At 41.5% G+C, this 16,262-nt stretch overlaps 1 protein-coding gene across 22 annotated transcripts in view; it reads right to left on the minus strand.

Annotated features, from left to right (window-relative positions):
• Positions 1-16,262, minus strand: part of FKBP5 (FKBP prolyl isomerase 5) — a 50,758-nt gene that overhangs the window by 22,525 nt on the left and 11,971 nt on the right. For 10 of the 22 annotated variants that reach the window (XR_006286805.1, XM_043533392.1, XM_037884975.2 and 7 more), the window contains exons 2-4: positions 10,430-10,577; positions 2,704-2,829; positions 1,144-1,288 (exon numbers count right to left, since the gene is read on the minus strand). Coding sequence is in view for 21 of the 22 variants with exons in the window: in XM_043533392.1 (XP_043389327.1) it covers positions 1,144-1,288; positions 2,704-2,805 (247 nt within the window). In the remaining variant the exon portion in view is untranslated. Of the gene's footprint in view, positions 1-1,143; positions 1,289-1,657; positions 1,889-2,703; positions 2,830-9,358; positions 9,429-10,429; positions 10,578-16,262 lie in introns of those variants that run through there. The other 12 variants (XM_043533391.1, XM_043533398.1, XM_043533389.1 and 9 more) reach the window with 7 other exon arrangements.

Genomic DNA, 16,262 nt, shown 5'->3' on the forward strand with positions numbered 1-16,262 from the left:
GTTCTTCTGGCTTAATACCCCAAATTCTATAGAGAGAGTTACATAAACTTCACAGTCCAGGAGTCTGTTCCATGTTCTCCTGTCCACTTTCTACAGAAGGATTTTGAAGCTGTAAGCCATTACAGGAGCAAATGTTTCCATTCTGTAAGCTTAAGGGCCATAAAGGGGAATGCACTCTTAGTAAATAGAGGCTGTTAGTAAATGGTGGTCCTTAATTTAAAATAAAATAATAATAATAATAATTAAAAGCCATGTACTCCAAAACAATTCCTTTTTGTTCTCAACCTGCCACATAGCAAACAGAAGGTAGAATTTCATTTGTCTAAGCGTAACTTCCTTTGTTGCTCAGGAAGGCCAAAACCAAATTGCCTTGAAGATCTGCTGACATCTCATAAGAGCTTTGAAAAGGAAGCATTCTAATTAGAAATAATGCCTTTATATTTTTAATTCAATATAGCTACACTCTCTCCTCTCCCCACGTTTATGTTACTAGTGACATCTGCCTGACAACAGGAACTTTAAAACTTCATGAGAGTTCTTCAGTCATTATTCAAGCTGGGGCGTATAAAGGTTACCACTGGCTGCAAAAGATACAAATAGACAGGTATGCAGTTCAAATCCTGTCACACTCAACATGAAGCACACTTTAAAAATCCATTTTGCAAAAGGCTATAACTATGTGGACAGCAGGAACGGGTAAAGAAGCACACAAAATTAGAGGGGAAGGAAATATATATTTCCATTGTGATCGGATTTTGAGCACCCACAGACAGATTCTCAGAGGTGCTGAACGCAAGCATCAACCATTGACTTAATGTAAACTGCTAGATATTAGACACCTACAGTCAGATTTCCAGAGGCACCCAAAAGCAGGAAACATTTGGAAATTTGGGCCTATAAAATATGATCTCAACACCCCAGGGGCCCTGAATAGACACACACAGTGACTGAATCACGCACAGCCACATCTACTCAGCAACAGAACCAGTATTACAACCTAAAATTTCCTTATTCCCAGTCTTGTGTTCATTCCGCTTAATCATGAGCTCTCTCTAACAATAGAATTATGTATCAACAAACTGACATTATCCAGAGAAAATGCATTTTGGATCCCTGAGATTGCATTTCCATTTCATTCCTTACCTTTCCCCAGACTGAAAATAAATGGCTCATTCCTGTCACGGCTGGAATCAAATTTTTTTCCATTGGCCAGCTTTCCTTTATAGTGAACATAAACCTTGTCTCCAATCATAGGGGATTTATCCTCATTACCAGGCCTCTTCACAACCTAGGAGAGAGAAGGACAACTAGGATGAAGATGGGAAGAGTCCATTTCAACAAACAGGCAGCTTCAGTTGACGGAGTCCCACAGCTCTTCTACTCTAGGCAAATGTCTAGGTTCTAGACACAACCATGCAGCTAAGCTCCTCTCTCCAACAACTCCAAACTCCCAGAACACAAAGCATATTTTGAATAATAAGGCAGAGCTGGCACACCCCAGCCTCATTGGTTCCAGCAGCGCAACAAAACACCCACCTCACCGTTCCTTGCACAGTCCCCATCCCAGAGAACAAGCCCAATGAATGTTGCGTACCAGCCAGCAGGTCTATAGTTGGTAGCACAACAACATGGTCTTGTTTTTCAGTTGAAGAAGTACCTCTGATCCAGTGTTTAAGTAAAATTGCTGAGCTTTCCCGGGTATATTCAAGGGAAGATTTTTTTTTATGCCACGTTTGAACCCAGAGCACGTTTTTACAGCACGTTTTTATTTCCATGGCGATCTAGGGATGCTGATTCGGCCTCCCAATGGCCATGGCTATTCAAGCTATCTTCTGCAAGAACCAGATCTCTAGATCAACCCTGTCTTCCAACTCATGATGGCAGAAATCTAAAGAGGTAATGACTGAAATAAGCTTTTTATTAAATTTGTCCCCCCAAAATAAAAAAATCAATAAATAGCATTAGTTGTTTCCCATCACATATATAGAGATTTGTACAGGCCACAATAGGGAGAGCTATAGAGGCTTTACAATTATACAGGGATGTGTTTAAGTACCATATTTAGGAATCTAGTCAGTAAAATAATATTTACTTGCTGCCAGTGGAATGCCACATCCATAGGGGTAAAATCATTCCATTCGCTTTTGGTCAAAATGCTTTTATGCTACTGTTTGGAGAAGGCAGTTCTTCAGCTAAAAGGAGCGGGGAATGTGCGCAGAGGAGATATCACTGGGGAAATCGTTATATTCAACAGATAGGATGAAGCCCTCGAAAATATACTGCGGAACAATCCTGGATTTGCCTCCAGTAGGAAAAGGGGCTGAGCAGCAGACTAGACGACCCAAGTAATAGAAATTAGATCTAGGGAAAAGCCTACGAGTAATACGTACATATACTACACGGATGTACTGCTAAAGATCTGATTAGACATACACTAGCAGTGAAATTCACAGTGAAGGCTGATATCTGTACTGCAGTTGTGGTCTCCATGCCATTTAAGTCTTCCTATTTTTGTAAAGGGAATTGGACAACTAAATCCCCTAGACAACTTTGAAAAATCTCAGCTTTATTGTGCTGGAAGCTGTAAGACAACCCATGCCACTAACATTCAGACAGTTAACAGATGTGTACGTGCTCTAGAGTCACTGAATTAGGAGTGTAGCAGCTATTGAAATGTGCCATTAGCTTTGGCAATGACCTCACCTTCAGAACCCCTCGATCTTGATTGGGTGTGATGTCCTCTCCTTGTTCAGCAAGACCTGCTGTCTGGACTTCTTCATTCTTTGTGGCCTCGTCAGTTGTCATTGTCTACTTTCATAAGCACAGATGCTGTCAAAACACATACAATACACCACACTCAACTGCAATTTGTATTTTCACAGGTCTACGCTCCTCTAAGGCACCCAGTGCAAGAGCACCAGCACAGAGAAGTATGAAACATTTTAGAAAAGCAACGGAGGAAACTTAACTACAAAGTTCTGCCATTTGACCTTTGCAGGAAAGAAAATCTATTAGCATAAAACTGGTCTACATATGCAAAGTGGAACATCCCTTTCTATGGAGGACAGGAGCCACGAATTGTTAAAAAGAAAATTCGTAAAACACAGAATCTGCCTTGTATACGCAAACAGGACTAGACCAATCTGATCTCCCATTGCACTGTTAGTGACTGGGAACAACTTTTTAACAGTCAATGAAAGCCAGATTTGTCCATGCAAGATTTCCTCTGAATAGCCAATATGACTTCACCACCACTGCAATCTCTATAGGAGGATTCCAGGAGTGTCACTCGGAAGCCTAAAATGTCTGTTGAATCAGCATGAAGTGATGAAACAGCTACAAGCAGGTGGAGAGCTCTTTTTGATAGAATATCACCAGGTTCAATCATCAGTAGGGCTGGTAGTCTGTTCCCGTCCAATTTAATTTTGCAGCCATTTTTCGTTTTTAATAAATACAAGTTACACCTGTGTGACAGCATGGGTTTTCAGCTACTAAAAGTCTTGTTAATTCTTTGAGGATCTTTTTAGCAATAGAGATCAGCGATAACCTCACACAATCACTCAATACATGGAGTCACAGAGAGGTGTAAAGTTAGCCTGGTTTCACATCCTTATGTTCTGTCATTGTCAATCAATCACTGCCATGTTTTGAGGCAACACTGTGACATCACAAATCAGCGTATCAATCCATGGAACGCCCTCAGATGAGTTTTGCCATTGGCCCTGGAAGGTTGAATACCAGGGAACCACAGCAAGAGCATGCTAGATAATCAACTGCTATGATGGGACAAAAAGTCAAAGAGTCTCAGGCAGATGAACTCCAGATAATTCTGGGTTTGAAAGATTCGCACTGATGTGCTGAAATGGAACCCAAGCAGAGCAGAAAGCCAGGACAGAGACCTGAGCACCAGAATTGTATGCCCCAAGTGTCCCATTCCGGTTAGCTAACAGACAGCTGTGTTCTGCATCCCTAGATTGCAAGAGTAGCACATTATAGTAGAAGCTTAGCAGAGAGGTGACAAAGGCGTGGATGACAGTCTCAGCCTCCTGACCAACTGTAATAGACAGGCACAAGCACTGCCCCCGTCAGAGATAGACTAGCCATTCCTTCCGGGATCTTAGAGAGGAACACATTTTAGACAAACATACAGCTTGGACCAGCTCAGCGTCCTCATGACCACGAAGCTTCCAAACACAAGGTGATCAGCATGCGTGTTAAGTTTACTGATCAAGATGCCAAGTAACATAGAAAACGCCTTCATTCCCTAAAAGGTAGACATTTCTGTTTACAAGGGCATGGAAAACCATACATGTGCAAACTCCCTCTCATCCATCAACCAAATAAGCCCAATCACTGAGGAGCTGTTTCAGGGCCCACAAGCGGAGAAAGTTATTTAGGACACTAACCTTTTTGTGCATTGTACTGCAAATTACTTTACGCCCACAGTATATGTCAACCATTTCCCATAGAGGATTATTTTCTGTGTCTTTGGAAAATCAAAACCAAAAGCTATTTTTAAAAGCAGGACCACCACCCCAGATTCCTTGTTGTTTCTTCTTGCCCATCCTCCTGGTCCATCTCATTTTTTGAAAAAAAATTGAGATCTATATCCAAAATATGCTCAGCACTGTACAGACATGCAGGGAAGTATAGTTCTTGTGCCAGTGAGCTGACATCCTAAAATCTCTGCATGACTGTTGCCTTTTAAGACCCACCGCTCCCCCTTTTTGTCCTGTCAATGTCTCTTCTTTTTCCCTGTGTTGCTGACACTCGCAGTAAAACAAGTCTCAAGACACTTGGTATTTTTCTTTAAGCCCCAGTTCCTGGAATCCTCTGCTTACATACAAATCTCAGCTTTTTTTTAGAATAGGGTTTAACCCACATGGCTGCAGAGAAAAGCTTGACAACGTGACTGAAGTGTGCCCTTGGGTACATCTGCACTGCACCTGGGAGGTGTGATTCCTAATATGTCGACAGAGTCACATTAGCTTAGCTTGAGTTAGTGTCCTAAAATAGCAGTGTTGATGCTACAGAATGAGCAGTGGTTTGGGCTAGCCACCCATGCTTGGACGTAGGGGGTTGGGCAGGCTTGGACTCAGATGGCTAGCCTCAGCCGCTGCCCAGGACACGACAGCCACACTGGTATTTTCAGCGACCTAGGTCAAGCTAAGCTACTGCAAGTCTGAGTACCTGGGCTGAGAATCACATCCCCAGCTGCGCAGAGACATACCCAAAAAGGTTCAAAAGCCAAATAAAAAGAACCCCATGTTTTTTGTTTTGGTTTCAAAACCCATGATTTGTTAAGCCAATCGCACAATTTCGGGGGTACTGACTCATGATTTTTGAACACTGAGGGCTGGCAATATTGCCTTCCTTCCCCTCGATCTGGTATCTCTTCTCACCACACGTTATTCTTTTTGCCCTATGCCTCTTCCCACTTCCACCTCCTTCATTTTGCTCTTTCATGTTCCTCTGCTTTCCACTGCTCACAGACTACAGGCCTCAGAGAGAGACTAAAGTAAGTTTGTCTTTTAAACACACAGTTCAGATGGGGATTGCAGAGAAGAGACACACAGGGCCCAATGTGCCTGGTAAGCTGGATTTCCTGTTGGAGCCCATTGCTGCAAACAATTCTCATTGAAAAAGATACAGGACATGGACATTACCTGAAAGAACACACTACTCAGGGTGGAGAGGGTAGAAGGGGAGGAGAGTTCAAAAGTCATGCATCATGCCCTGCCAAAAAAAAAATAAAATAAATCATAAGGGTTTTTTACCATAATAAGTGCGGGGCTCTTTATTAGCCTTTAGGGTACATCAGATCATGTTTTGTGGTTCTCACTGCAACAAAAAAGGGCTAAAAACGTGCCCTTGTTAAGAAAGAAAGATGAGATTCTCACATATGTGCAGAACCACAGGGGCTGGAGCTTTAAGAAAAATACCAAATCTTGCAAGCTGTATGAGACAATAGTGACAGTGAGTTGGCAATAAGGTCAGAAGGATGGAGGATAGAATTTGTGTAAGTACAGATAGCCGTGTAACAACACCGTGCTCGTCTGGACTCATTGCGCAACCGGCTGAGGCTTTGACAATAAGGCAATTTTCTCCATCAAGGACACATGTTTTACAATACCCCCTGATGAGAAAGGAATTGCCTGAAGTTTTAAAAATATTTCCTGGCAATTTCCTTAAAATCATTATTCTATTTTGGTAGCTGGACTGCTGTGCAACGCATAATCAAGGAAATGCATGACGTAGAACTAGAAAGCAATTGTGTTTAGACATAAAACAGATCTATTAAACTAGTTACAATGGTGAAACTTTCCCACTGCCTTGGGGGTTGAGGCTAATAGAAACCAGTGGGAGAAATCAGTCATTCAGGGATTTATAAACAGAAAACGGATTTTTCAAGTTTAAGAAGTAGAGAAATCATTTGGTAAGGATACATCCACCTTTAAAGGCAAACATGACTTTGAACTCATGCTAACAGGGGAAACTGACTAGAGACAGTGTTGTTAAATACATGTTATAAACAAACAAACAGAAAAGTAAAAAGCATGTGTTTATTTAATTTCCTCTGTTACCTGTGGATTTCGCGGGCTGCAACAGGGGGAAAAGAAAAATAACAACCTTTAAATGTCCTAAAGCCAGAAACCTCAGCAGAGGGACTTAGTGGCACATATAACTGTGAAATTATCTATCTTTTTTTAAAAAACGGATTGCATTTTAGATTGACAGTGTTCCTTCAGAGCTCTCTTTTCCAGTGATATTCATCTTTATACTATGTATTTTTTTTTAAATTATAAATATTTTGTGCACTATACACTCAAAGAATCAGTTAGGGCAATGCCACTCCTGTATCTCTCTCTCTTTTTTTTTTTTTGTTTTAATTGAGAAGGGTTTTTTTCCTTGGGGCATCCACCATAAGGTTTATTCAGTATTTAAGAGCTCATCTGTAGCTATGGATATTAATCCAAACAACAACAAAAAAGCTACCAACCAAACCCTACTGCACCCCAAAAAAGGGGTACTTACCCCAGCCAACAAGGTAGCCTTTTTCTCTCTCTACACAGCTTCTATAAACCGTTCTACAGCACTCACATCCAAGGATCTCAAAATTCTCTACAAATATCACAAAGCCTCAGAACTCCCCAAGCCAGCAGTTACACATTGTCCTATTTTATTGGTGCAGATGATGAGGTACAGAAAGATTTATGTGACTTGCCAAGCGTTACAAAAACGTGCCAGTGGCAGAGCCAGGAACGGAAACCCAAAGTCCCAACTCGAAGTTCTGTGCTCTAAACTACTGGACAATTTTGCCATGTGCCCACAAGTTACTGCTGGGCTCTCCCACAGTTCCAACAAGCACCTATCACAACAGAATAAGCACTCCCTTATTGCCTACATAATGCCAATGTTCAGGCAGTTCTCATCACCACAACCAATTAACCAGGGGCAGAAGAATTTGAAAGGAGATCATTTATTAAATCAGTCCCAGATACCAACCTCTACCACCAGGCTATGGCCAGCCTAATCTCAAGAATGATCAACTGTCTAGTGCAGAAACCATGGCCAAAGGACTGCAGCAGTTGCTGCCTGTCTGCCGAGAACTGGTTGGTCAATAGATGCTGGCTCTCTTTATTTCCAGTTGCTCAATCACATTAAGAGACTATTAAAAACACATTCAGTACATCCTTAGTATTACTTTTTTATGTAAGCAATTACTGTCGTCACCACAGGGATGTTATACAACTGTGAATAGGAGGGGAGGTGGTCTGCATTACAGCAAGCAAGAGGGAAGATGCTCACAAGATTCTCTATTAAAATGTGGCCCACATTATGAAAGAGCCCGAGAACCCCTGTGTAGTGAAACTGCCTTTTGCTATAAAAGAGGGTGTGCTTTGGTCAGGCTTATCTGCAATTTATAGCAAACCTTTCAAAGACACAAACGTAGCCAGTCCAGCTTGCTATGATCCACGTTTTCCATTCATTTGAAACAAGCAATGACAGAAAATCTGCTACTCACTGAGCATTTAACTAAGTCTTCTGGCAGAGAGAAAGAGACGCTTGCACAGAGTCTAGTAAACTGGCTTTGAGATGTCAAAGCCTGACATTTTTCTTTGTGGGACCATGTGTATTCTGGCTAAAAGAAGAGAATTAATTATCTGAGACAAAGGAAACTGGCATTCTGACAGACTCACATCCTAACCAGGTCCTGTTCTCCCACCACTTTGACTACAAGACTAAGATATTGTTAGGTTTAATGTCAGACTGTCAAAAAATATTCCTGGAAGGTCCTAAAAATTAAAGCCAAGTGGAAAGATAAATTACTTGGCAGCTTCTAGATCGGGGTGGATAAACTATGGCCCGGGGCCGCATCCGGCCCTTCAGATATTTTAATCCGGCCCTTGAGCTCCTGACAGGGAGTGGGGTCCGGGGCTTGCCCCGCTCCACACGTGCCGTGGCTCTGCACGGCTCCCAGAAGCAGCAGCATGTCCCTCCTCCAGCTCCTACATGTAGGGAGAACTAGGGGTTCTGCATGCTGCCCCCACCCCAAGCACCATCCCCGCAGCTCCCAGTGGCCAGGAACCATGGCTAATGGGAGCTGCAGAGACGGCGTCTGCGGATTGGGTAGCAAGCAGAGGCACCTGGCCATGCCTCCATGTAGGAGCTGGAGCGGGATACACTGCTGCTTCCAGGAGCTGCTTGAGGTAAGCGCCACCTGGAGCCTGCACCCCTGGCCCCCTTCCGCCCTCCAAACACCTCTGTCCCAGCCCGGAGCTCCCTCCCGCACCCTGACCTCCCCATTTCTGGTCCCACCCCAGAGACGGCACCCCCAGCCAGGGCCCTCACCCCCTCCCACCTCCATACCCATGGCTCTCCATACCCAGATGTGGCCCTTGGGCCAAAAAGTTTGCCCACCCCTTTTCTAGATGGTCTATACACCTAGATAGAACACAACTGTTAAGCTATTCAATGTACCACACATCCTGATATGCCATTAATTTAAATGGAATGTTGATATGTGGGGGGTGTGGGAGAGACATAACAGGTGCAAAGGAAGGGATAATCAAATTACATCAATGTAGACATCTCCTTCCTGAATAGGCCCTGATCCCCTGCAGTGCATATCTATTAAATAATCACTTATGCACATGTTTAACTTTAAGCGCGTATTTAAGGACCACTGAAGTCACAGGAACTCATGAATGTGTTCAAAGTCAAACATATTCTCAATTGGAGAATAAAAGTTTAGATGTAATGTGATATAGCGGCATGTTTCATTCTCTACTTTATCTAGCGACAATAGTAAAGGTTCGTTTTATTTAACATGGGCCAGTATTGCAGAATTTGATACCTTTCGTTCTGAAGCACTGCTAGTTGGCAGCCGCTAACAAGCAGAGTGCCCCAAGGGTTGGTCCTGGGGCTGGTTTTGTTCAATATCTTCATTAACGATCTGGAAGATGGTGTGGATTGCACCCTCAGCAAGTTTGCAGATGACACTAAACTGGGAGGAGCGGTAGATACGCTGGAGGGTAGGGATAGGATACAGAGGGACCTAGACAAATTAGAGGAATGGGCCAAAAGAAATCTGATGAGGTTCAACAAGGACAAGTGCAAAGTCCTGTACTTAGGAAGGAAGAATCCCATGCACTGCTACAGACTAGGGACTGAGTGGCTAGGCAGCAGTTCTGCAGAAAAGGACCTAGGGATTACAGTGGACGAGAAGCTGGATATGAGTCAACAGCGTGCCCTTGTTGCCAAGAAGGCTAATGGCATTTTGGGCTGTATAAGTAGGAGCACTGCCAGCAGATCGAGGGACGTGATCATTCCCTTCTATTCAGCATTGGTGAGGCCTCATCTGGAGTACTGTGTTCAGTTTTGGGCCCCACACTACAAGAAGGATGTGGAAAAATTGGAAAGAGTCCAGCGGAGGGCAACGAAAATTATTAGGGGGCTGGAGCACATGACTTACGAGGAGAGGCTGAGGAAACTGGGATTATTTAGTCTGCAGAAGAGAAGAATGAGGAGGGATTTGATAGCTGCTTTCAACTACCTGAAAGGGGGTTCCAAAGAGGATGGATCTAGACTGTTCTCAGTGGTAGCAGATGACAGAACAAGGAGCAATGGTCTCAAGTTGCAGTGGGGGAGGTTTAGGTTGGATATTAGGAAAAATTTTTTCACTAGGACGGTGGTGAAGCACTGGAATGGATTACCTAGGGAAGTGGTGGAATCTTCTTCCTTAGAGGTTTTTAAGGTCAGGCTTGACAAATCCCTGATGGGATGATTTATTTGGGGATTGGTCCTGCTTTGAGCAGGGGGTTGGACTAGATGACCTCCTAAGATCACTTCCAACCCTGATATTCTATGATTCTATTAAGATAGAGGAATGCAAACATGCAGAAAAACCCCCCACATTCTAACTTACTGTTTTTAAACGGAGGAGACCAAAAGTTTTGATTCAGTTTTTAACCTCCAGATTCTATTAACGTCTCTCTCTCTCTTGCACCCTTCTCTTTTCCTGCTCCACGGCCCACCAAATCAGCTGGTAAACAAACTGTTTGGGAAATGGCTTCCTGTGGGGAATACAAAAAACAGTTAACATTTACTTTGTACAGCCATTGCAACTGGGCACAAAGCTGCTTAGGAATTCCAGAAAAGGGGAGTGGGGAGGGTGTTTACTTGTTTTTAGCTATTTACCATTGCAAAGATTATCTGAAAATTTAACTTGGCGGCACAATCTGTAATGTAGGAGCAACAACAAACAAGTTTAAAAAAAAACAACAAGAAAAAACTGAGGTCTAAACATACCCGTCAAGTGTGACTATATAAACCAAGTTCACAGAATATGAAAGAATAAGGATCTGCCTAACAGAACAAAACAAGAGTTAAGGCTGTCCCTGCCACCCTTGAATCAACACGTTGTGCCTGGACTACCGTATACTGAACATTAAGCAGGAACACACAGTAATACCCAGTCACAATGGGTCTAGCCAAAAAGGACCCCGTGCGGACTGCAGTCCTCAGATTTAACTCCGCTAAATCATTGTGAATTCTGGAGTTGATCAAAAGCAGAACTTGTTTCTGCATCTTTTATTCTTGCAAATCTGTTGTTTCCCCAAACATAATCCAGCACATTAGTGTGAGCAGTGGAAAACATTGGCTTTCATTTAACATTTTCAACTCTCCAGTCTGAGAATGATGGTAATCAACGCAGCCAGGCAAATGAAGCAGGCCACAATAGGCATAGATTACAAGCCTGTGCTCCTGTGCCTAGAATCCAGAATATTTAGTCACCACTATGAAATACTTTTCTTAACCAGATTTTGAAACAGCCATATATACAGAAGTGAATTCCGGCTCTTGTTTTAGAAAAATCTTGGGCAATCATTACAAGCACGATAGAAGACAATTTTCAGCTGTGAAGCAACTTTCTGGAATGTTCTCTACATCCATGTTCTGTGGTTGCAGACATTTTTTTTTTTTTTTTTTTTTTAATTTTCCTCTGTACTTTGATGATTTTTCAGACTGTCTAAAGCCACTGCCAGACATGTGGCATTACATATGTTGTCATGGAAAAAATGGCCGTCTAAAAAATATAGTGGAACCTTCTTAAAGTTGTTTTTCTTCGAACCACCCCTCAGCTGCCACCCAAGTGTTTACTACCAAGTGGAATTTTACTAGAAGCCATTTGCACTAAATAGGTGTTGCTAACATCCAGTGTACAGAAAGTTATGCAAAGCTGAGGACAGGATGCAGCTGTATAATCTACCTTATGAAGACAGACAGGTATTACACATGCTAGGATTTCAACGAAACAAGCATGACATCAGTCCTGATTCACACTTCCTAGAAATCAACACGCCAGACTCTTTCAAGCTCCAAATGGAAACTGGACTTTGTAAATCTCCGCTGGGTGTTTGTATGAACAAAAAAGAAAGGACTTTATGTTAAAAGAAAAAAAAGGAACAAAATGTCTAGCCATAAAAACATATATAAATCAAAAAAAGATTTCACCCTAACACAATATAACAGTTGGAATTGTCTGAAGTAATAATGATTTTCCTCTACGGGAGGGAAACTGCCAATAGACATGACAGGAATTTATGACAGCAAACAGCCAACTGCTATATAAAAATAAATTCATGGGATTCTTAATCCTAAACCATAATTTACTTAAAAAAGAAGTAAATAGAGGGCATAGTTTTAAACCATGAACCTAACCTAAGCTGTTAAGGGGGGGAATATCATTTGGTAGCCTTTTTAAAAATTTATTTCAGTAAGTAAGGAATCTGTAAACCCCATGTTTATTGTATTATGAGCCATTTTATTTGTAAACCAAGTGAAAGCCACATCATATGCACCCCCTCTCCCCAAAAGAAAAACTATGTTAAAAACAAACAAACCACCACATTGGTATGTAGAAAACCAGCTTCTATTCAAAGCCAGGCTTAAGTTCAGAATGTGCTAAGAGAGTATTACAGAGTCTAATTCAAATGCTCATCCAAACATATTGTAATGCTTGCCTTTACCGAATTACAAGAACAACATTTTAAGAATGCAGATCTCCTGCAGTTTATTTCCCATAGGCTAAAGAAAAAAAGGTTTTTTTGCTACTTCTGTGCAGCATTATTAAATAAGGGACACCATCAACCTTAAAAAAGGGCACAATTCTGTCAAACATTTTCAACTAGTACAAGTCACTGAAGATTAATATAATTGAGAAAATAAGATGAATATCTATAGTTTTCTTCTTCTTTGTGCTCTTGGCAGCATTTTGTATAGCCAGTTTCACTCTTTCCTGTGCATAGACAATTTTGCTTCCCACAACAAACCATGGCCCCCAGCATATCCTTCACACTGCAACATGGGAGACAAACACATTTTTTAAATAAAAAAGTCTGTGAAACCACAATAATAAAATAAAGTAAACTGACAGAGGGAGTCAGGGGCAGGACCTCAAGCTACTTGTAACTTTTTTGAAATTGACTAGATTTTGAGCTGAGGTCCCTTTAAAACCACAACCATGTCAGTTAGCAGAGTAGCTATAGGTACACAGGGTCCATTAAATGGCACTCAAGTAATTAAGCAGCTGTGTGTTGATTAGATAATGAAAACGGAAGGGGGTGGATGCAGCAGCTGAAGTTTCCCTTCACCGTTTAATGTGTTTTTGCCTGCTTTTGATTGAGAAAGCGGATTTTTTTCTGTTTTGTTTTTAAAGAAAATTGACGGACCAAAATGTTGACATACACCAGGACAGAGGGAAAGAAGTGATTTTTCCTCCCTGGTGACAGGCTTTTTTAAGATGCCTGTAATACAGCCCCTACAGTTACATTCTCTGCAGAGTGAAGTCAGAGATAAACTGTCTTTGATTCAGTAACCAACTGCAATTTGGATTTGAGAAAATATAACCTTCTTAAACCTGACACTGGCTCTCTATCTTCCAAATCAAATTATGCAGCTGCAGGGTTTCAGATCTGTATTGGAACAACAACAACAATGAAATAAATAAAATAATTTGCACTCTACTTGGTTGCTGTTAAGCAACAGATTTCTCCACTAGCCTTGCTGTGCAAATCTGATAAAAAGAAATCTTTAGTACTGTATTACTTCATTAGTCATTTATTTTGAGACCTGACTCAGTTCCCAAGAAGGCACATAGTGTTCTTCCTGAAACCACTTCAGAATTAGAGACACGAAGGCAGCTCCAAATAAAGTTCAATTCAATCTTAGCCGTGCATCTGCCCAAATGTTACATTTGGGCCTCTATAGAAAAAAGTTCTCTCTCTCTCTCTTTTTTTTTTTTTAATTACAGTCATACTATTTTTGGAACTCCATTTTTCTCTATGTACCTTTAAGCGTTTGTATCTCTAATTCAGATCAACAAAATTCCATTAAAAACAAGGAAATAAGTCAGGTATGTACTTTAAGATGTGCCAGAATTTGAATTCAAAGATTCACAATTTTGTACAGCAATTTTTAGAATAGCTTTCAGACTAACATTCATACGTTTTCTTCTAAGAACGGGGGGAAAGCTTCTAAGAACAGGGGGAAAGCTATGCATTGCAAATTAACACCAGTTTAATCACATTTGTGACAGTATACTTATCTTCTAGTGCGGGCGTTATGCAAGAAGCCAGCAAATATACCACACAAAGTCATAACAATCAAAATAGCTCCTTTTTAATGAAAGTTGCAATGTACATTGTTGAACCGAACGCACAATGTGCATTATGAGTCACTGGGCTAAAATGAACCCAATGCACTTCTAGATTATCATCAGTTAGCTCATAGTTAAGGCTGGCTGTTTCTCAAGGGGACTCACAGAAACCAGGACTACATGCATTTTTCAGGGGCCCCTGTGCAATCTCTAGTTTATTCCTTCCCAGTAAGGGGAGCAGTGAAGGCTCACTACCTTGCCTGGGAAGTTACAGCTACCATCAGAGAGTCAAACACCTGGGTGACCCGGAATCTTTCAACCCTATAACTTGTTGGTTTTTCAGGTGCCTACTAAAGATATGCACAAATGGTAAAAAGCATTTTTAAATGCCCATTTTTAAAGCAGCCAACAGGTATTGGGATCTCTCTCTTCTAGCAATTAGTCTCCTGGCTGATGTTTTCTTAATTTAGGTTGTTAGCTTTTAAGATACATAGGACACAGAGCCTCCTTTTGGGGAAACGTATCCAATTGTTTAGATTACATACAATGCACTCACATACTACAGTGGATGGGCATCTTATAAAAAAGAGTGTATAACAGCCAAAGGATCCCAACAATGCTCATGGTGCATAAGAGCAGCTCTTCAACCAAAGCTCCCTTTCATTTATATTTAGAGGTCTCAGCCACCACGTTGCCTGAACCTTATCTGAACTTGTAATTACAGCACCATCTATAGGCGACCATTGGCATTTTGGCATAGTTAGATTCATGGTTTCATTTCTAATCCAAGAATAATTAAACTAATTAGGGAACACTAAAAGGAGCATTGTGCCAGGGTTAACTAAACAGTACCACTATCATAAGAAAATAGAAGACAGAAAGGGATTGCCATCCTCCCATGTACAATAATAATTGAATAAGCGCATTATGGATTTGCCTTCCTCTTAAGTACCAAGCACAGTGTACTGCCAGAAGCAAAGTATCAATCATCTTATAAACCTAGTGTGGCAAATCTTATGTTCCTATTGTGCTTTACAGTTTTCCCAAGAAGCAAGGATAATTGGAAGTCCAGCATTAGCCAGGGCTGCGGGGTCGGGGAAGACCTTAAATACATGCTACACTCTGTTGAGAAATACCCACTTCCCTGGCAGTGTTTTCCATCCTGCACAGCACACCATATTGTGTGACTAATTACAGCATACAAAACTATGTCAGCACAGCTGCGAAGACTTCACTGAGGACCCATGCACTAGCACTGGAATTTCCCTGGTCCTGGTGATCCGCTTTCAGACTACAAGACTATGTGGCAAGAGGCAAACGTAATCTTAGCTTACGGTACCTGACAACTGTACTTAACTATCTACTATTGCCAACCCTGTCTGCTCCCAAATTGGCAGGAAGTACAGATTCTGAAGAGAACTCAGTGCAACAGAAGAGCTACCTACCAAGCAGTGCTGAAAGCAGTTTAAGAATAAAGAGAGCGTGCGGAAGCACAGTACATGTTGTGCAGCTAATATGAGAGCATGTGTCCTAGCCACAGATGCTAATCATTCTGCCCACCTAATATCCTTGTAACTTTCTAGTGGTTTTAGTTAGAATCCAAGTCAGAAGCAGTTTTTAAAAATATGTTGAATAAAAAGCCACCCTCACATTTAAGCAATAGGAGAAAGCGAACTGTATGGCCCAATATCCTGCTGCTCTAAGAGTACCCACCATACAGTTGCCAACAGACAGCAGAACTGGTGGGGCCTGCCTGCACCCCTAAGAAGGATAGACTAAAGACAGTACTAGCCTTACCTAATCACACCAACAGCAGTGACATTTTAAAGAGGTATAGGAGTTATATGGATGTGTAGTTCAAAGTACAATTTGCCTACTTATTCAGGTGTTGTTTAGAAAGCCACTTGTGCCAATAACAAAAAATGCACAAACAAATTCTGTCTTCAAGTGGATCCTTGATTTTAAATTTTTCCAAATTGTTTAAAAATAAAGGACTAGCATGGGCAAAGTTCCTTGTAACATGTGAATACAGTGGGTTGAGTCACAAGGATCCCAATTAACAGGCATATTCTTACATAACATTCAGCATGAACGTACCCAG

The sequence above is a fragment of the Chelonia mydas genome, chromosome 21 (assembly GCF_015237465.2).
Source record: "Chelonia mydas isolate rCheMyd1 chromosome 21, rCheMyd1.pri.v2, whole genome shotgun sequence".
Lineage (NCBI taxonomy): Eukaryota > Metazoa > Chordata > Testudines > Cheloniidae > Chelonia > Chelonia mydas.